This window comes from Mus caroli, unplaced genomic scaffold (genome assembly GCF_978045245.1).
Source record: "Mus caroli unplaced genomic scaffold, Mus_caroli_1 scaffold_19, whole genome shotgun sequence".
NCBI classification, from domain to species: domain Eukaryota; kingdom Metazoa; phylum Chordata; class Mammalia; order Rodentia; family Muridae; genus Mus; species Mus caroli.
This window is the reverse complement of record NW_028227274.1, coordinates 34,839,266-34,860,818: the sequence shown is the minus strand read 5'-3', so window position 1 is coordinate 34,860,818 and position 21,553 is coordinate 34,839,266. Positions and strand designations below refer to the sequence as shown.

The 21,553-nt window shown below is 40.1% G+C and overlaps 2 protein-coding genes and 1 pseudogene across 2 annotated transcripts; all 3 read right to left on the bottom strand.

Moving 5' to 3' along the window:
• Nucleotides 1-18: 18 nt before the first annotated feature.
• LOC110284907 (protocadherin-3) lies at nt 19-3,608 on the bottom strand. Its single transcript, XM_021150903.3, has one exon. It carries the CDS (start codon nt 3,400-3,402, stop codon nt 1,012-1,014), a length of 2,391 nt encoding a protein of 796 aa, XP_021006562.1. The 5' UTR covers nt 3,403-3,608; the 3' UTR covers nt 19-1,011.
• Nucleotides 3,609-3,810: 202 nt separating this feature from the next.
• On the bottom strand, nt 3,811-4,911 carry LOC110285081 (large ribosomal subunit protein uL15m pseudogene; annotated as a pseudogene).
• Nucleotides 4,912-13,284: 8,373 nt separating this feature from the next.
• LOC110284906 (protocadherin-3) lies at nt 13,285-18,272 on the bottom strand. The gene has a single exon (XM_085833534.1). It carries the CDS (start codon nt 17,464-17,466, stop codon nt 15,073-15,075), a length of 2,394 nt encoding a protein of 797 aa, XP_085689660.1. The 5' UTR covers nt 17,467-18,272; the 3' UTR covers nt 13,285-15,072.
• Nucleotides 18,273-21,553: the final 3,281 nt, after the last annotated feature.

Here is a 21,553-nt window from a genome sequence, read left to right as displayed (position 1 = left end):
TGCATATATTTCATAAACACAATACAGAGTGAAAGAAGCAACTGGTAACCTACAAGAAATTTACATAAACTCAAAAGAGGCAGAACTATAGGATTGGAAGTCAGCATGCTTGCTATACTTTGGACAATAGTGGTTGTAAAGGGTCATTTGAGTGGCACCTGGAATGTTAGTAATATTTCATTTTCCCATTGCACTGATGAAATGACATATACTTACTTTGTGAAACCACATTCAGATGAACATTAGGGTTTTTTTTTTTATTTTGTCATGCTATAATTTGACTTAAAGCCTTAACAGATTTTTTTTTTTGATCACAGGGAACAAGACAGGAAAAAACAAACAAACAAAAAAGCAAAATAAAACAAAGAAGTCCATAATGATTCTATTGCTTCCTCAGATGTCATGTGCAAACATTATTTATATTTATACCACCAACAATAAAGAGAATGCTGTCCCACAGTTTCCATTTTTAACATAGCATCAAAAAGACTATCGAGAAATAAAGTGGCTAGAATAAACAGAAAATACAACTAGTATTTGATTGTTACTGAGGCATTTCACCACAGCTGAGTCTACTTGTTCATGCTCATAATCTGGACATAGGGCAACAGAAGCAGATGGACTGCCAGAAATTTAAAGTCCATTTGTACATAGTCATTTCAGGTCAGCCAGGGCTACAGTGTAAGACCCTGTCTGAAATAACAAAAACGAAACAAGTCATCTCTAACAATGACAGCAGTTCCAATTTGTTACAGCAAATACAAGTCCCCCCAAAAGCAAAATTATAATATTTAAAAAATCCAGCATGCACTGGTATGGAATAGAAATATAAACAAACACAAAGCAGAAGAACCAAGTTCTCTAGAGTGGGATCACCTCTGAATAGTTTGATCCAAAACAAAGGATAAATTACACATATATCTCAAGAGTTGACTCATGGCACTATACAATTCTACATCAGAGAGAGAGAGAGTTAAGGAAAAATTAGGTCACCGCTTCAAAATAAATGTTCTAATAGAATTCAACACTATTGCGCACAACAGCATTTTCTCTTTCTTCAGCAGCAGCCTGGGTCGGAAGAATAGGAAACAATGGTTTAAGAAAGTTGAACTCGTTTGTTCCAGTACCTCCATTAAGACACACCTCATATTGGTAGCTCTGGGACAGGGTCCCTGCTCTACTGACATCCACCAAGTGGCCAGGAAAGTGTCCCTCAGGTACTGAGTAGTCACCCAGGGTGGCTGCCCTGGCCCTCCTGCACAGCCTCACTCCGACAAACAACAGCACAGACAAGAGAAAGAGAGAAGATACAGATGCCAAGGCAACGACTAGGTACAGCGTGAGCACGTCATAATCGTCCTCCGTGGAATCCCGCGTCACCTCTGCCAATGGCAGGTAAGGCTGCGAGAAGCCATCCACCACTAGCACGTGAAGAGTGACGCTGGCAGAGCGCATGGGATCGCCATTGTCCTTGACCAGCAGCAAGAGCTTGTGCTTTGGAGCATCACGCTCACTCAGCAGCCTGGTGGTGCGCACCTCGCCATTGTGCGCCCACACGCTGAACAGCCCTGGCTCTGTAGCCTTGAGCAGCTGGAACGACAGCCAGGCATTCTGGCCAGAGTCACGATCCACAGCCACCACCTTGGTGATCAGGTATCCCGGCTCTGCTGCCCTGGGCAATAGCTCCGTACAGGGTGCTGAGGCATTCTGCATCGGGTAGAGCACGAAAGGTGAATTGTCATTGTCATCTAGCACTACCACACGCACGAGGGCCTGGCTGCTGAGCGCAGGTGAGCCTCCATCTGTGGCATCCACGTGGAATTCGAAGGCCTGAAGCATCTCATAGTCCATCGCCCTGAGCGCAAACAGCTGCCCATTGTCTGAATTGATGGAGACTAGCGAGGCGAGGGCCAGTTGTGAGTTTTGGGGAGGCAGCAGCGAGTAGGTGATGTGGGCATTGGAGCCTGAGTCTGAGTCTGTGGCACTGATGGTACCAATGTGAAGAGCGGGGCTGTTGTTCTCTTGCACAAACAGGGTATAGGAGGTTTGTGTGAAGGTGGGGGCGTTGTCATTGATGTCAGACACCTGCACTGTTATGGTGTGCTGGGTTGTGAGCCTGGGTGTGCCCAGGTCAGAGACAGTGATGGTGATGTTGTATTCAGCTCTTCTCTCTCTATCAAGTGGTCCCTCAGTTACTAAAGTATAATAATTTTCATATGTGGGTTTCAGGAGAAATGGGATATCATTCTGAATAGAACACACTATCCTTCCATTGTCCCCCGAATCAGAATCAGAAACACTGAAGACAGCAACCATAGTCTCTGCAGAATTTTCTGGGACAGGGACTGTGAGCTTCCTGATCATCAACTCTGGGGGGTTGTCATTCACGTCCAACACCTGTATTGCTACAGTGCACTTTCCTGAAAAGCCTCCTGGGTCTGTAGCTACAATTTCCATGTTATAATACGGAGTTGCCTCAAAATCCAGTGCCCCTTTAAGGCGAATTTCTCCTGTGATTTTGTCTATTACAAATGGTTGAGATAGTTCACCACCTTGAAACAGAGAGTAGGTTACAGTACCATGTATTCCAGCATCTAAATCCTTGGCAGAGACCGTGACAACTAAGGCATCAAGAGGGCTATTTTCAAGAATCTGTACCTCATAGAGTGACTGTATAAACTGGGGGGCGTTATCATTGATGTCCACGACTTCAATGTGAACTTCGGTGGTTCCTGACCTGGGTGGGGATCCGCCATCCAGAGCGGTGAGGATTAAAGCGAGCTCAGGTTGTTCCTCCCTGTCTAGGGCTCTGTCCAGCACCAGCTCTGGGTATTTCCTGCCATCTGAGCGACTGAGAGTAACCACATGGAAATGGAGGTTGGGGCTGAGTGTGTAGTTCTGAACAGCGTTGCTCCCTATGTCAGAGTCCTGAGCTGCCTTCAGAGGAAACACAGTCCCTGGATTGGCGCTCTCAGAAATTGTTAGAAGCATTTCCTTGTCAGAGAATGCTGGAGAGTGGTCATTTATATCTGTGAGCTGCAGTTCAGTTTGGAAGAACTGCACAGGGTTTTCCAGTATGATCTGGAAGTGCAGCACACAGGTTTCTGTCGCCCCACACAGTGCCTCCCGGTCTAGTTTTTCCTTTAAGAACAAATTCCCAGTCTCTGCATCCATCTGCAAGAGCTCTTTGTTTCCTTTGTAATGGATTTGAGCTCCTCTAGTGGCCAGTTCTCCAACCCTGAGCCCCAGATCTTTTGCCATGTTTGCCACCAAATAGCCACTCTCCATTTCTTCTGGCATGGAATATCTAATTGCCCCAGAGCCATATTTCCACAGTAGCAACAATGTAGTAAGAAAAAAGACTTGCCTTTGCTGTGGCATTTTTGCTAGCGCTGTCTCCATTGTGCAGATTCAGTCCAGAGGGTGCTGATTCTCCAAGTCGTTAAAATCCACACATGAGGATCCGTGAAGGTATTGGAGTAAATCTGATTAGGAAGATGCCTTCTTCCCAAATGATCATATAAACCCTATCCAATTATCTCCACCTCCAAAGTTACCAGAATTCTGCTTTCCGGTTAATGAAATGACTTCCTGCGAGTCTGCAGAGCTCATTCTTCATATTCTTAGCCTGCAGCGCCACCAAGTGTCCTTATTTCCTCTTACAGTTCATATTTCCATTTCAACCCACCTTTTAAACCTGACGTGTTTCAGTATCCTTTTAATTTACACAAGTGGCCTGAATTGTAAGCTCAGTTCTTAGCAACCAGAAATTCTACATATGATTTTGATGAATGAAGTTTGGCTGTAAGAATAAATTTATTTTAATTTTTAAGCAGGTTTTTTTTTTTTTAATCGCCTTTCTAAAGACTGCTACCATTTGGATTTTTGAGACATGCACCCTCAAAGGCTCAGCTCCTCTGTCTAGTATTTGCTGATTGTGATTTAATATCAGGTAGAAAAAGGACAAGAGATCTGATCACAGTGACGGCTGGTATCAACTCCGAGGTTTTAAGACCCAGAAGAAACCAATTTTCAGCCCTTGTCTGGCTCACAAGTCTGCTTTACTGGAAGGGAGTTAAGGAGCTGTGATACTTGAGACTCTCATCTGTAGGTTTTAGAATTTTCTTATCTGCCATATTCACCACCCAGCCAGGAGCAAGACCAAAGAAAATCTGCTTTGGATCCTTCCAAGTGCTGAGCATTCTCAAGAGTTCATCTTTCGTGATATGGTGAGTTCAAGTCTAGCTTCGGGAGGGTTGGCCAGGTAACCTGTTTTTTTGCATCAGTATAATAGGGTACCAGCACTTCAGGTAGGAGCAATCATTTGGAATGTGTTGTCACCGCAGAAAGACTGGAACAGGCTTGTACAAGATCTCCAGACTTCGTGGATCATAAAAGGCTGTAGTAACAACACTGCCATTTTTTTTCACTTGTAGCAATTGAACCAACTGCACCTCAATATTAACTTTTGCTTGAGAAATATCAGCACCCTCTTCAACCAGCTGGACCCCATAATTGCTTTTAAATTCTTGGATGGTCACACCTCTCCTATTCACAATCTGGGTTAGGTCATTAAGTTGAGTTGTAGTATCAACAAGATACTGTAGTCCCCTGAGACTCAAAGGCTGGTACTGTTGTCTGAAACCATGTTCTTTATTAAATCCATATTTTGGGATTCAGATGCAAAATGGAGTCTGCCCTCCATCAAAGTCCAGCTGAGGCTGGGTTCCTCTGCTTTTCTCCTTTATGGCCTCTGCCACACTTCTTCCTACTTCTTCTCATATCTCTTGGATGTCTTTCCTGTTTTCTGGAATTAGGGTTGGTCTTCAGGCTATCCAGGATCACTCACAACAAGGACCACTTCAGCTCCAGGTTGGACTTGCAGCTGTGCACCATGCCATTCGTGATTCTTTTCAGAGGCCAAGAATACATCTAAATACATTTTCAAACAAACTAAAAGACAATTATTTGTTTTTATAAGACTATTGAGTACACGAATCTACTTTCTTGCATAAGTTTGAAATTTCATTTTGTTCAAGAAGGTAAACATGATGATATATAGAAAAATTAATTATACACTTTTTATATTTGCTTTGAAATACACCATACATCCAGGAGGAAAAAGTCATAATTGTATACTCATTGAATTTTAATAATGCTATTTAGCTCAACTTAGACAATAAATAAAATAGGCTAAGATTTTCCAAGAAAATCTGCCCTTCTATTGCTCAATTACTTCTCCAAATGTTAGGCAGTCTTCATGTGTAGTTGTACTAAGACCATAGAAGCATGAGAGTTCCAGTGGCTCCACATCTCTGATAGCACTTGGTGTGTCTTTCTCAGGTTTTAGAACATTACTGAGTGTGCTGTGACTTAATAGGGTAAATTTCATTAGCATTTGTCTGCATTCATGAAGTTTTGTACATTTTCTGTTTAGTGGCCATCGGGTTACTGTCTTTTGAGATGCTTGTTCATGTTATGTGTGTGTGTGTTTGTGTGTGTGTTGTGTGTGTGTGTGTTTGTGTGTATGTGTGTGGCTTCTCTTTGCTTGTTGCTTTGAGAAGTATCTTGTATATTCTGAGTGTAATTTCTTTTTCAGATATATATGTTCAAATATTTCCCACTGTATGTCTTGAATTTTTGGATATTGTACTTTAATCAATAAAACATCTTAATTGTGTTTAGTTTGATTTGGTAATACCTTTCAATGTTGTTTAGTACTTTTAAATCTCCATAATTCAATTCAATACAGATAATAATTTTAATATGTGTATATCAGTGAGTTTTGTAGAAGAGTGGGGGATAGAATTGACCAAGCTTGAAGGGGGGGTCAAGGACACCAAAGACCTACAGAGTCAACTAACTTGGGCCCCTGGGAACTCATAGTGGCTGGACCACCAACCACGGAGCATACAAGGCCTGGACCTAGGCCTCCTACACATTTGTAGCACATTTGCAGCTTGGTCTTCATGTGGGATTCATAACAAGTGGAGTGGGGCTTTCTCCATATGTTCTCTACCACTGGATCCTCCCCACCACACACACACACACACACCTGGACTGCCTGGTTAGGCCTCAGTGGGAGAGGATGCACCTAGTCATGATGGAACTAGATGTCCCAGGGTGGGGTGGTACCCAAGGGGGGCTTCCCCTTCTCTGAGGAGAAGAGAAGTGGGCAATGGGAGAAAAGATTTCTAAGTGGGACTGTGGGTGGGGGGAAGCTGTGACTAGGATGTAAAGTGAATAAAAATAAGTAAATAAATTCTTAAAGAAAAAAATGTGTATATCTTGAAAGTTTCCTTTTCAGACACAAGCATATTATATACTTAAAACACATAATTTTTGATTTCCAAATATCTTATACCATGCTACAAAGCTTATATAACTAAGGGACTATCATTGCCCTGTATCAGGGTGGTTACAGGTTTGCCCAATGTTCCAGTTTTCTCTCTGAAGATCATATAATAGTCTTGTTGTCTTCATTACTCCAGACTCATCACAGATTTTGTTGAGAGGAAAGTCTCTTCTTTTAAAAGTGTGCATTTTTCTTTCTTTTTATTAAACTAATAAAATTTATTTTAAAATATACAACTCAGTATTGAGATTTTTAAGGCATAAAAATAATTTATAATAGTTAAATGCCTCTTAAATATACATGATATCTTCTGAAGCTAAAAGTAATATGCACTCAACCAGTTTTAAAAATCTATTTGGAACATTAAACATGATAGAAATAGAAAAAAAATCTCTTATGAAGTTCTCTATGAAAGGAAATTGTGACAGGTTCCTGATTAGATAGAAACCGTTCCTTCTCCAAGGGAGAATACTCAGTGTAACTGTGACTCCATCGAATGAGTTGAATAGTGTTGCTTCTGTTTCTATTTTGTGGAATAGTTTGAAGAGTATTGGTATTAGGTCTTCTTTGAAGGGCTGATAGAATTCTGCAATAAACCCTTCTGAACCTGGGCTTTTTTTTTTTTTTTTGGTTGGGGGGCTTTTAATGACTGATTCTATTTCTTTAGGGGTTATGGAACAGTTTAGATGGTTTATCTGATCCTGATTTAAATTAGGTATTTGGTAACTGTCTAGAAAATTGTCCATTTCATCCACATTTTCCAGTTTTGTTGAATCTGGCTTTTGTAGTAAGATCTGATGATATTTTGAATTTCCTCAGTTTCTACTGTTATATCTCCCTTTTCATTTCTGATTTTGTTAACTTGGATACTGTCTCTGTGCCCTCTGGTTAGTCTGGCTAAGGAGTTTATCTTGCTGATTTCCCCCAAAGAACCAGTTCCTGGTTTTGTTGATTCTTTGAATAGTTCTTTTTGTTTCTACTTGGTTGATTTCATCCCTGATTTTGATTATTTCTTGTGGTCTACTCCTCTTAGGTGTATTTTCATATTTTTGTTCTAGAGATTTCAGGTGTGCTGTTATGCTGCTAGTGTATGCTCTCTTCAGTTTCTTTTTGGAGGCACTCAGAGTTATGAATTTTCCTCTTAGCACTGCTTTCATTGTATCCCATTAGTTTGGGTATGCTGTGCCTTCATTTTCATTAAATTCTAAAGTCTTTAATTTCTTTATTTCTTCTTTGACCAAGTTATCATTGATCCAATGATCCAAGATCATTGAGTAGGGCTTCCATGTGTATGTGAGCTTTCTGTTGTTTGTGTTGTTATTGAAGACCAGCCTTAGTCATTGTGATCTGATAGGATGTTTGGGATTGCTTCAATCTTCTTATATCTGTTGAGGCCTATTTTGTGACCAATTATATGGTCAATTTTGGAGAAGGTACCATGAGGTGCTGATAAGAAGGTATATTTTTTTGTTTTAGGATGAAATGTTCTATAGATATCTGTTAAATCCATTTGGTTCATAACTTCTGTTAGTTTAACTGTGACTCTTTTTAGTTTATGTTTCTATGATCTGTCCATTGATGAGAGTGGAGTGTTGAATTCTCCCACTATTATTGTGTGAGGTGCAATGTGTGCCTTGAACTTTAGTAAAGTTTCTTTTATGAATGTGGGTACCCTTGAATTTGGAGCATACATGTTCAGAATTGAGAATTCATCTTGGTAGATTTTTCCTTTGACCAGTATTATCGTTTTTGATAACTTTTGGTTGAAAGTTGATTTTATTAGATATTATAATGGATACTCCAGCTTGTTTCTTGGGACCATTTGTTTGGTAAATTGTTTCCCAGCCCTTTACTCTGAGGTAGTGTCTGTCTTTGACATTGAGGTGTGTTTCCTGTATGTAGCAAAGTACTGGATCTTGTTTATGTACCCATTCTGTTATTTTATGTCTTTTTATTGGACAAATTGAGTCCATTGATGTTAGGAAATAGTAAGGGATAATGATTGTTGCTTCCTGTTCTTTTTGATGTTATTTTTATGTTTGTGTGGCTATCTTCTTTTGGGTTTGTTGAAAGGAGATTGCTTTTTTGCTTTTTCTAGGGTGTGGTTTCCCTCCTTTTGTTGTTTTTTTCCATCTATTATCCTTTGTAGGTCTGGATTTGTGGAAAGATATTGTGTAAATTTGGTTTTGTCATGGAATATTTTGGTTTCTCCATCTATGGTAATTGAGAGTTTTGCTGGGTATAGTCACCTGCACTGGTATTTTTGTTCTCTTAGGGTCTGTATAACATTTACCCAGGATCTTCTAGCTTTCATAGTCTCTGATAAGAAATATGGTGTAATTAGAATAGGTCTACCTTTCCATGTTACTTGACCTTTTCCCCTTACTGCTTTTAAAATTCTTTCTTTGCTTTGTGCATTTGGTGTTTTGGCTATTATGTGACGGGAGAAATTTCTTTTTTGGTCCAATCTATTTGGAGTTCTATAGGCTTCTTATATATTTATGGACATCTCTTTCTTTAGATTAGGGAAGTTTTCTTTCATAATTTTGTTGAAGATATTTACTGGCCCTTTAAGTTGGGAATCTTCACTCTTTTCTATACCTACTATCCAGAGTCTTGCTTTTCTGGTATGTTGGGCTATCCAGAGCTTGCTGTTGTGGGAGAACTGTTTCTGATGATTTCAAGTAGCCTTGGTTTTTGTTGGTAAGGTTCTTGCACTTGCCTCTCACCATCTGGTTATCTCTGATGTTAGTTGGTCTTGCTGTCTCTGATTGTGGCTTGTCCCTCCTGCAAGCTTGTGTCTCAGTACTCCTGGAAGACCAGTTCTCTCCAGGAGAAATTTGGGTATGGAAACTGTGGCACAGGGTCAGCTCTGGGGTGCAGAAAGAAACCAGAAGGATCCTGTCCCTGGCTGTTTCTTGATTCCTGTGTCCCGATGGCTCTGGATGGGTACCTCTTGGGCCAGGAATTTGAGAAGAAGTGGTGGTCTTACCTGTGTTCACAGGTGTGTCACGACTCCTAGGAGACCAGCTCTCTCTTGATTCTATTTGGGTATAGAGCTCTTTGGCCTAGGATCAACTCTGGGCACAGATGGAACCTGGAAGGATCCTGTCCCAGGCTGTTCTTCTGTTCCTGTGTCCTGAGGTCTCCAGACAAGTCTCTCTGAGGAGAAGCGGTGGTTTTACCTGTGCTTACAGGCTTGTCAGCACTCCTGGGAGACCCTCTTTTTCTCCCAGTGGTATTTGAGTATGGATCGATGTGGCACAGGATCAGCTCCAGAAGTGTCTATTTTTAATGAGTAATTTTAAAATTACAAAAACAACTAGGAACTGCAGATATTTCTATCATACCTATCATACTCTCTCTACACTATGTGCATTATAGATATGCTTTGTCACACTGGTCTGTTTCTTACAATTTATGAGCCTACATGTTTACTACTGTGTCCATATTTTAAATTAAGGTTCCTCCTTGTTATCCATGGGTATGGATAAATTTAATCTCACATACGCATATTGTTAGAATGTCATAGTTTCTCTGTCTCTTCCTGTCTTTAGTTAGGGTTTTTACTGCTGCAACAAAGCACCATGAGCAAAGAACAAGGTAGGGAATGAAAGGTTTATTTGTCTTATACTTCCAGATCCATACTTCATCATTGGAGGAAGTCAGGATGGGAACTCATGCCAGGCTGGATCCTGGAGTCAGGAGCTGATGCACAGGCCATGGAGGTGTGCTGCTTACTGATTTGCTGCTCATAGCTTCCTCAGCCTGATTTCTTCTAGAACCTAGAACCATGGGCACAGGGATGATATCACCCCCAATGGGTTGCACCATCCCTCACTGATCACTAATTGAGGAAATGCCTTAAAGCTGAATCTCATGGAGGCATGTTTTCAACTGAGCTCCTTCCTCCCTGATGACTCTAACTTGTGTCATATGATACATGAACCCTGCCAATAAACTGACCCCTTTGTCAGCCTGACATACAAAACATGATCTTCTGGGATCCTCCAAAGGGCTTGGATCACTTCTTCAGCTCTTCCTTCTGTAGCACACATAGCTTATCTTCTACTCTTCAGATGACTTCATTTTACTGCTGCTGTTGCTCTTGGTGGTCATCCTATGGTACTGGAATCTCTAATCAGCTGTGGGTTTCCATTGCAACTAGGCTGCACTTTCACTAATAACTTCTTATAGGCTTTCTTCACAGTGCCAAGCCTCAACTTCTTTGCATGATCCCTTCAGTTCTAGCATTTCAACTGCCACCAACCAATGGTCCTTCCTAGTCTCTCACAGTGCCAAGCCTCAGCTGCTCTCCATGACCCCTTCATGGCTTCAAATCAGTACCACCTTGGTGATTCATATACATTAACAAGTCTGGCTGCCAGCATGAGGTACAGCTTTGACTATCTCTGGAATGCAATTTCTTTGTGTTCCCAGAAAACACTTTTCAGAAGATTTCACCTCAGTGATGCTGCTCTCTTTTTTAATAACTGCTGATTTCTTAGCTCCAGCCAACCAGCATCAATTTTGTTCCAGAAACACAAAGGTTTTGCTTTAGTAGTTCTGACATCTTGTTAATCATAGCTGATTCTTCAGCCTCAGCTAATGAGAACCAAAGAATCTTAAATCAAAATAGCAAATGACACTGATAGAGTCTTTAATCTTTCCTCTGAAATGTCACAAGCCTGGCTTCCACCTTTTGCACTGTTCTCAAAATTGTCTTCCATAGTCCTAATAATATCCCACAGAACTCCTAACACTCTAAGTCTCCTCTAGCCCAAAGTTCCAAAGTTTTCCTACAATCCTCCCCAGAAGATGGTCAGAACTGTCACAGAAATACCCCACTCCTGGTACAAACTTGTTTTAGTTAAGGTTTCTATTGCTGTGATGAAATATAATGAGCAAAAGGCCTGTTGGGTAGGAAAGGGTTTATTCAGCTTACACTTCACATTGTTGTTCATCACTAGAGTGAGCCAGTAATCAGCAACTCTCTATGGCTTCTGCATCTGCTTCTGCCTCCAGGATCCTGTCCTGTTTGAATTCCTGTCCAGACTTCCTTTGGTGATGAACAGGAACTAGAATAAAAAAAATTTTCTCCCCAAATTGCTTTTTGGTCATGGTGTTTTCTTGCAACAATAGTAACCCTAACTATGACACTTCCCATCCTCTAAATCTATCTTTTTCTCTCTTCTATCTCATTAGAATCTTTGGAAATAACTGGTAGTTGTTCTGCCTCCATAGTCAGAATTTTACAGTATTTTTCTAGCTTAGCTCCTGTGATTTACAAATGTGCACTTAAGTTTTTCAATGGATTTCAATCAATCAATAGGTTGATATCCCATTTCATTTTATTGAATAACAATACCCGTTGTGTGTGCTCACAGAGCCAGAGGACTCTTTAACTAGAGTTCCCTGGAACTAGAGTTACAAATGAATTTGTTGAGACCCAAGCCTTGGTCCTCTGGAAAGGTAGCCAATACTCTGAACTACTGAGCAATCTGTCCAGCCTTGCCTTTTTACTTTTTAAAATAGAATTGTCTTTATTTATTTTGTGTTGTGTGTATTTGAGTATATGTCCTGAGAATGTGAAGGTTCTTAAAGAGGGTGTTGAATTCCTCAGAGGTAGAGGTAAAGGCAGCTGTGACAGACTGTGTGCTGAACTATGACCTCAGATCCACTTGCTCTTAAATTTTGAGCCATCTCTTCAAGGCTTTAAATTTTTTTCTGAATTCATTTTAGTTATCTCATGTCAGTATGCATTTCATCCACTAATTCCTTATTTATTTCTGTGAAGTTTTACCATTTATATAGTTTTATATAGACATTCTTTGCTAAGGAATTGACTTTCAGCATTAAATTTCAATTCTCTTATGAAATTCTCATTTTATTTATTTGTATAATTATTTCTTGTTTTAAAACTATTCACTCTTCTGATTTATTGACATTGTTAGTTGATTTTAGTATATAGATCTTCTAGGTCAGAAATTTATGTTTTCTCTTCTTGGCTTTCTTTATATTATCCAGTTTGTGATGTGCATCTACTGATTGCTGGATATTTATGTAAAATTCGTGATGATCATGATTCTATTATCTTCCTCTGGAAGGAGCTCACCCTTTGCTCTTAGCTCGATAGATCACTATCCTGTGCAGTCACTGTAATCCAAACAGTTGCTGAGCTGAGTCAGGGTTCTCTTCCAAGAACCTGACCATGACAAATTTCAAGTTGCAAACATGAATTCTCTGTAATTGCTTTGTAGAGAGATCCCGGCCTCTACTCTGTGTACTTTGTACAGGATCTCATTCTGCCTTCAGAGAATTTTCAAGTTACTGTTTTAGTCTTCTCTCCTGGGTGCTGAGGCGACAAGTGACAAGGAAAACTGGTCCTGGGCTTGAGTCCTCTCTTTTGTCAGAGCTACTGAGTTACTGTCTATATCATGCACATGTTGATTATTCTTTGAGATAACTGTAAGACTCTGTTCTCACATAATCAGCTTCCTGTTGCTTTGAAGAGATAACATATGACACTTAGCCAATTTTTATGGATGTTTTCTGCTGTCAGATAATCCATCTAAGTTAGAAGGGAATTTTACTAAACACATGCATAATCTTTAACTTCATATTTTAAAATGAATATATTTGATGACTTTTGATCTTGAAGTAAGAGGGGGAATATTTCTCCCTAATGCTGAGGAAATTGAACCTAGAGACTTTTACTTATGAGGCAAATGCATGTCTGTTGGGCTATAACAGGTGGCCATTCTAAGTACTGAATACCACACCAGAACAGGCATCTTGGCACAAAATGGGTAAGTCATTAGAGTTGTCTATCATACTCAAGTCTTTTTGATATGTTTATAAATTAGTTTTCTAAGAAAATAAATCATCAGAAATTTTCTTTTTTATTTCATTATATCTTTAGGGGGAAACATTAATTCAGGGAAGTTTGCAAATACTTTAACTCCAGAGAAATGACACTTGAGATTTAAAAACAAATAAAGATTAAACATGTTGAATGTTTATGTACATGAATGAAAGATTCATTAGGAAATCTATTTCTTTGTTCAATTAATCCATACCAACTAAAAAGCAACAGATATAAATGCAGATGGTAGATTATAAACCAAGCTCTTCAATTGTTCATGTTCTGCAAAAACTTTAACAAAGTTTATTTTTTGCAGTTGTACCCACAAAATCTTAACTAGTTGGAAATCACATATAAGCTTATTTAAATCATAGAATGTAAGTAATTTATAATTCTGTTCCATTCATTATAGTTCAAATCAATTAAGAACCAATCACTTTTTGTAGTGTGCAACAGTCAGCACAATTGAAAGATTAAATTAACTGAAAATGCTTCACCATTACACCAAATAACAAAGCAGGAGGCAATTAAATATCACAACAAATTGCTTTTCTTTCTATATCTACAAAACATATATATAAAGTGAAAATTTTGAGAACTAATAACAAGAATCAAATAGAGTACTGAAGTTTCCAGAAATTCCTGGGTCTTTTGAAAGGTGAAGAGAAACTGCAGGGAAACCAAAGGAAATATGTGTATTGATATAAACCAGAGACAGGGCCACAGTGAGTATCATGCTTAGAATGTACAGTTCCTGGGTATGTTATCCAGTGCCATGCAACCATGCAGTTGGCTCAGTTATTTTTCCTATTTCATGGATAAGATATCACAACAAAAGCAAATTTTGGAAAGGTCTGTTTTGGCTCTCAGTTTAAAATTACATCATGATAGGTAAGGTGAAATACAGGAGCTTGAAGCAACTGGTAACACTGCATCTCAAGCAAGAAGAAGAAAGCAATGAACACTTGTGGTCATAGTAACACTTCATACAGTCCAGGATCCCAGCACAGGGAATGGTGCTACCCACAATGGTCTTCCATGGCTGAACTTCCCGCCTCAGTTAACTAAGCAAGATGATGCATCGTAGTTGTGCCCAGAAGTTCTAGATCTCAAGTTGACAACTGAGATTAACACAAGACCCACAAAGGCTACATTTACACTTTTATTTCTGAAATACAAGGATGAACAAAAAATGATTGTTCAATAAAATGATTCTTTGAAGGAACTTACTTATGTTACTCAGATTAGTTTTCAAAACAAGATTGTGTCAAGCAATTATTTAATAGGATTTGACTATGTTGGATTGTGTGTATCTTTTTGTTACTTGGAAATGCCTGACAGACATGCATGGTCTACCACCGATTATACTCTTAGAGGTCTTAACACCTTTATTTAGTGACAGAGATGAAAAATTCTATGTTTCCTCTTTAATGTTTACCAACGAGATTTTAAATTTTAATATAATTCATAGACCAATGTGCTAGATATGTGGTGAGCAAAATAATGCAGATAACCTATAGCATATATGGTTCTTATAAGAATAAAAAGTTCACAACTCAAATATCTTAATACAGTGATGGCTTATAGTTCAGAAGACAAATATGTTCATAGATACTCAGAGTAAAAGGGATTTCAGCTGTGAGTGAAGCTCACTAACTAGAATGTATAGTTAGCATATAAGAGTTCTTAACATTTAATATCAATAGCAAAACACGAAGTGAAAAAGATGCAAACACCTTAGCCCTAGAAACTTTGATTACAGTGTCAGTACTTAGAAAATGATTCACTTTCCTAGAAGAACCTTATTGCAATAGATTTGCCAAAAACAAATTCACTGAAACAAATACAACAGTTAACTGAATACAAAGCTATCCCTGCAGGGGGGATTTTCCTTCACTTCTCTCACAGTGTCCTGAACAATTACATTGGGAATCATGGGTTTGAGGAATTTGAACTCACCAGTCCTAGAGTCTCCTGATAGACACACATCATACTGGTAGCTCTGGGACAGAGTCCCAGTTCCACTAACATCCATCAGGTGGCTAGAGAAGTGGCCCTCAGGCACAGAGCAGACACCCAGAGAAGCCTCCCTGGCCCTCCTGCACAACCTCATTCCCACAAACATAAGGACAGACAAGAGAAAGAGCGAAGACACAGAAGCCAAGGCAATGACCAGGTACAGAGTGAGCATCTCTTCATCCTCGTGAATGGGGTCCTGCGCCAGCTCAGGAAGAGAAAGGTAGGGCTGAGAAAAACTATTCACCAGTAGCACTTGAAGTGTGACACTGGCAGAGAGCTGAGGCTCGCCATTATCCTTGACCAGCAGCAGTAGCCTGTGCTTGGGCACATCGCGCTCACTCAGCAGCCTGGTGGTGCGCACCTCGCCATTGTGCGCCCACACGCTGAACAGCCCGGGCTCCGTGGCCTTGAGCAACTGGAACGACAGCCAGGCATTCTGTCCAGAGTCGCGATCCACAGCCACCACCTTGGTGACCAGGTAGCCAGGCTCCGCCTCTCTGGGCAGCAGCTCAGTGCAAGGCGCAGAGGCGTTCTGCATCGGATAGAGCACGAAGGGCGCATTGTCATTGTCATCCAGCACCACCACGCGCACCAGAGCCTGGCTGCTGAGCTCAGGAGAGCCTCGGTCTGTGGCGCCCACGTGGAACTCGAAGGCCTGCAGGGACTCATAGTCCAGCGCCCTGAGCATGAACAGCTGCCCGTTGTCGGGGTTAATGGAGATTAGCGAGGCGAGGGCCAGCTGTGGGTCTTGGGGCGGCAGCAGCGAGTAGGTGATGTGGGCATTAGAGCCTGAGTCTGAGTCTGTGGCACTGATGGTGCCTATGTGCAGGGCGGGGCTGTTGTTCTCTTGCACAAACAGGGTATAGGAGGTTTGGGCGAAGGCAGGGGCGTTGTCGTTGATGTCAGACACCTGTACTGTTATGGTGTGCGGGGTTGTGAGCCTGGGTGTGCCCAGATCCGAGACAGTGATGGTGATGTTGTACTCAGCTCTGCTCTCTCTATCAAGTGGCCCCTCGGTCACTAAAGTGTAGTAATTCTCAAACGTGGGTTTCAGGAGAAATGGGATATTGTTCTGGATAGAACACACCATCCTTCCGTTGTCCCCCGAATCAGAATCAGAAACACTAAAAACAGCAACTACAGTCTCAGCGGAATTTTCTGGGACAGGGACTGTGAGCTTCCTGATCATCAACTCTGGGGCATTGTCATTCACATCCAACACCTGTACAGCCACAGTGCATTTTCCTAAAAGGTCTCCCCCATCAGTGGCTGCGATTTCTATGTTATAATGGCTAATTCCCTCAAAATCCAGCTCTTTGCTAAGACGGATTTCTCCCGTGATTTCATCTATTACAAATGGTTGAGATATTCCATCACCTTGAAATAGAGAGTAGGCTACATTGCCATATATCCCAGAATCTAAATCCCTGGCAGAGACTGTGACAACTAAAGCATTGAGTGGGCTGTTCTCAGGAACTTGCACCTCATAGAGTGACTGTATAAACTGGGGGGCGTTATCATTGATGTCCATGACTTCAATGTGAACTTCGGTGGTTCCTGACCTGGGCGGGGCTCCCCCATCCAGAGCTGTGAGGATTAAAGCGAGCTCAGGCTGCTCCTCCCTGTCCAGGGCTCTGTCCAGCACCAGTTCTGGGTATTTCCTGCCATCTGAGCGACTGAGAGTAACCACATGGAAATGGAGGTTGGGGCTGAGTGTGTAGTTCTGAACAGCGTTGCTCCCTATGTCAGAGTCCTGGGCTGCCTTCAGAGGAAACACAGTCCCTGGCTGGGCGCTCTCAGGGATTTTTAGTAGCATTTTTCTGTCAGGGAACTCCGGAGAGTGGTCATTTATATCTGTGAGCTGCAGTTCAGTTTGGAAGAACTGCACAGGGTTTTCCAGTATGATCTGGAAGTGCAGCACACAGGGTTCTGTCGCCCCACACAGTGCCTCCCGGTCTAGTTTTTCCTTTAAGAACAAATTCCCAGTCTCTGCATCCATCTGCAAGAGCTCTTTGTTTCCTTTGTAATGGATTTGAGCTCCTCTAGTGGCCAGTTCTCCAACCCTGAGCCCCAGATCTTTTGCCATGTTTGCCACCAAATAGCCACTCTCCATTTCTTCTGGCATGGAATATCTAATGGCCTCAGAGCCAGACTTCCACAACAGAAACAATATAGTAAGAAAAAAGACTTGCCTTTGCTCTGGCATTTTTGCTAGCACTGTCTCCATTGTACAGATTCAGTCCAGAGGGTGCTGCTGCTTCTGGTTGATTATAGTCCACTCCTGAGTGTCCGCGGAGATACTGGAGTAAATCCGACTAGGAAGAGATGCCTTCTTCCTAGATTCTTCTATAAACCCTAACTTATTACCTTCTTCTTCAAGCAGCTGCCGTTGTTCTGCTTCTTGACTTAATGAGATGGCTTCCTGGGCGTCTGCAGAGCTCATTCTTGACACTCTTAAGCCTGCAGCGCCACCAAGTGTCTTTATTTGCTTTTGCACATCATTTTCTCGTTTCATTTCCAATTTAAAACTTGCTGTGTTTCAGTATCCTTTTAGTTTAAACACACAGCCTGAATTGCAAGCTCTGTTTTTATTAACTGAAAGTTCTAATATGATTTTACTGAATTAAGTTTGAGTGTAAGAATACATTTCAAAACAACTAAGATGCCATTCCTTTTACCTGGTAAGAGTCCTGAGGAGCTTAATCAACCTTCTTTCTTAGGTCGATAATTCGATTTTGTTCAAGAAGGTAAATATAATAAATATAAAGAAAATTATCTTACACTTTTTAATATTAGCTTTGAAACAACCATACATTCAGAAAGGAGAAAAAGGGTGATAATTGTGTTACTCATTGAATTTTTAAATGTTATTTACCTCTGCTTTGATAATTATAAAATAGGCCAAGTTCCAAGAGAACCTGGCCTGCTCTGGTTTGGTTACTTTAGTTCTTCAAAGAATAAACATTCTTCATGTGTAGTTGTACAAAGGCCACCAAAGCGGGAGAGTTCCGGTTGCTCCACATCTCTGTTAGCACTTGGTCTTGTCATTTCAATTTTTAGAGCACTAATGATTGTATTGTGACTTAACAGGGTAAATTTAATTAGCATTTGTCTATCATTCATGAAATCTTGTACATTTTCAGTACTGGCCATCGGTTTACTGTCTTCTATATGCTTGTTCATGTCATATATATATATATAGTTCTGATATAGTTCTTCTGTTTCTTTGGTTGTTGGTTTGAAGAAGTATCTTGTATATTCTGGGTATAATTTCTTTTTCAGATATATGTGCTCAAATATTTTCCACTGTATGTCTTGAATTTTGATGACATTGTGCTTTGATCAATGAAACATCTTAATTGTGTTTAGTTAGGTTTGGTGTTACTGTTCAATTTTGTTTAGTACTTTTAGGTTTCTACAAGTCAGGGTCGTTAAAGAGATGTGTATATTTTGAAAGTTTCCTTTTCAGACACAGACATACTATAAACTTAAAATACGTTTTGAATGAATTAAGTTGGAGAGTTTGGTTTCCAAATTTCAATACATCACGTTACAATGTTGATGCACCCCTCCTGAGGGGCCATCCCTGTCCTAAATCATGGTGGTTACAGGGTTTCCCAGTGTTCCAGTCTTCTCTCTGAAGATCATGTACTACAATATTGTCTTCATTACTCCAGATTCATCACAGATTTTGTTGACAATAAAGTCTTCTTTATTAAGTCTACTTTTAATGAATAGTTTTAAAATCACAGAGAATGGATGGGAAATGCAGATAATTCTAACATACCCTCTCTACACCTGTGCTGCCTTCCTCATTATAGGTACCCCTGTCACACTGGTATATTTGTTACAATTCATGAGACTGCTTATTTATCACTGAGTCCATATTTTAAATTCAGGTCCCCTCTTGGTCCTATAGAGTCCATGGATAAATTTAATCCTACATGCACATATTTTTAGAATAGTGTAGTTTCACTGTCTCTCCCCAACCCCATCCTGTAAATCTATCTTTCCCTATCCATTCTCATTAGAATCTTTGCAACTCACTGATAATTTTTCTGCCCTCACAGTTTTACATTTTCCAAGAATGTCATAATCAGAATTTTACAGTATTGGGTTTTTTCAACTTAGCTTCTATGACTTACAAATGTGCACCTAAGTTTTTCAATGGCTTTCTGTAGGTTAATAGCTCATTTTTGTTGTTGAATAATAATTCCTTGGGTGGGTCCCCATGCAGCCAGAAAACTATAAACCCCCCTGAAACAGGAGTTACAGATAGTTTTGTTGGGTCCTAAACCTGAGATCTCTGGAAAAGCAGGAAGTTATCTTAACCAGTGTGCCATCTCCCCAGCCTCACCTTTTTATGTTTTAAAAATATGTTTTTATTTATTTTGCGCCAATGAGTTCGAGGCTCTTTCCCACTTTCTCTTCTATTAGATTTAGTCTATCTGGTTTTCTATTGAGGTCCTTGATTCACTTGGACTTGAGCTTCATGCAAGGTGATACATATGGATCTATTTTCATTCTTCTACATACTGACTGCCAGTTAGACCAGCACCATTTATTGAAGTGCTTTCTTTTTCCACTGTATGTTTTCAGCTTCTTTGTCAGTGATAATGTGTCCATAGGTATATGGGTTTATTTCTAGGTCTTTGATTCTATTCTATTGATGCACCTGTTTGTCTCCATACCAATACCATGCGGTCTTTATCACTATTGCTCTGTAGTACAGCTTGAAGTCAGGAATGGTGATTCTCCCAGAAGTTCTTTTATTGTTGAGAATTGTTTTGCTTATACTGGACATTTCATTTTTCCATATGAAGTTGAGACTTGCTCTTTTTATGTCTGTGAAGAATTGTGCTGGAATTTTGATGGGGATTGCATTAAATCTGTAGATTGTTTTTGATAAGATGGCCATTTTCACTATGTTAATCCTACCAATCCATGAGCATGGGAGACCTTTCCATCTTCTGAGGTCGTCTTTGATTTCTCTCTTCAGGGACTTGAAATTCTTGTCATACACATCTTTCACTTGCTTGGTAAGAGTCACACCAAGATATTCTATACTATTTGTGGCTATTGTGAAGAGTATTGTTTCTCTAATTTCTTTCTCATCCTGTTTATCATTTGTATAAAGGAAGGCTACTGATTTGCTTGAGTTAGTTTTATATCCCACCACTTTCCTGAAGTTGTTTATCAGCTGTAGGAGTTCTCTGGTGGAATTTTGGGGGTTGCTTATGCATACTATCACACCATCTGGAAATAGTTATACTTTGACTTCTTGCTTTCCAATTTGTATCCCCTTGATCTCCTTTTGGTGTTTGTGTGTACATGACTATGTCTTGAGGGTGTGACTGTCCTTAAAGAGGGTGTTGGGTCCATCAGAGGTAGAGTTAAAGACAGTTTTGGTAGCCTGACAAGCAGCAGGTGCTGACAACTGACCTAAGGTCCACTGCTCTTAAACTCTGAGCCTTCTCTTCAAGCCTTTTTCCTCCTTATTTATTTTAGCTAACTCTTATAATCATGCTTCCCATATAGTAATGCTGAATTTGTTCATTTCTGTGATGTTGTACCACTTATATAGCTTTATACACAAAATTCTTTGCTATGAAATTGACTTTCAGTATTAAATTTCAATTCTCTTATGAAATTATCTTTTTACTTATTTGCTTAATTGTTCCTTGTTTCACATCTACTAATCATTCTTATTTTGTTGACATTGTTAGTTGATTTTAGCTTATAGATCTTCTAGGTCAGAGAATTATGTTTTCTCTTCTTGGTTTTCTTTATATTATCCAGTTTGTGATGTGCATCTACTGATTGCTGGATATTTATGTAAAATCCGTGATGATCATGATTCTATTATCCTCCTCTGGAAGGAGCTCCCCCTTTGCTCTTAGCTCGATAGATCACTATCCTGTGCAGTCACTGTAATCCAAACAGTTGCCGAGCTGAGTCAGGGTTCTCTTCCAACCCCCTGACCATGACAAGTTTAAGTTGCACACATGAATTCTCTGTAATTGCTTTGTAGAGAGATCCCAGCCTCTACTCTGTGTACTTTGTACAGGATCTCATTCTGCCTTCAGAGAATTTTCAAGTTACTGTTTTAGTCTCCTCTCCTGGGTGCTGAGGTGACAAGGAAAACTGGCCCTGGGCTTGAGTCCTCTCTTTTGTCAGAGCTACTGAATTACTGTCTATATCATGCACCTGTTGATTATTCTTTGAGATAACGGTCTGTAGGACTCAGTTCTGGTATAATCAGCTTCCTGTTGCTTTGAAGAGATAACATATGACATTTAGGCAATTTTTATGGA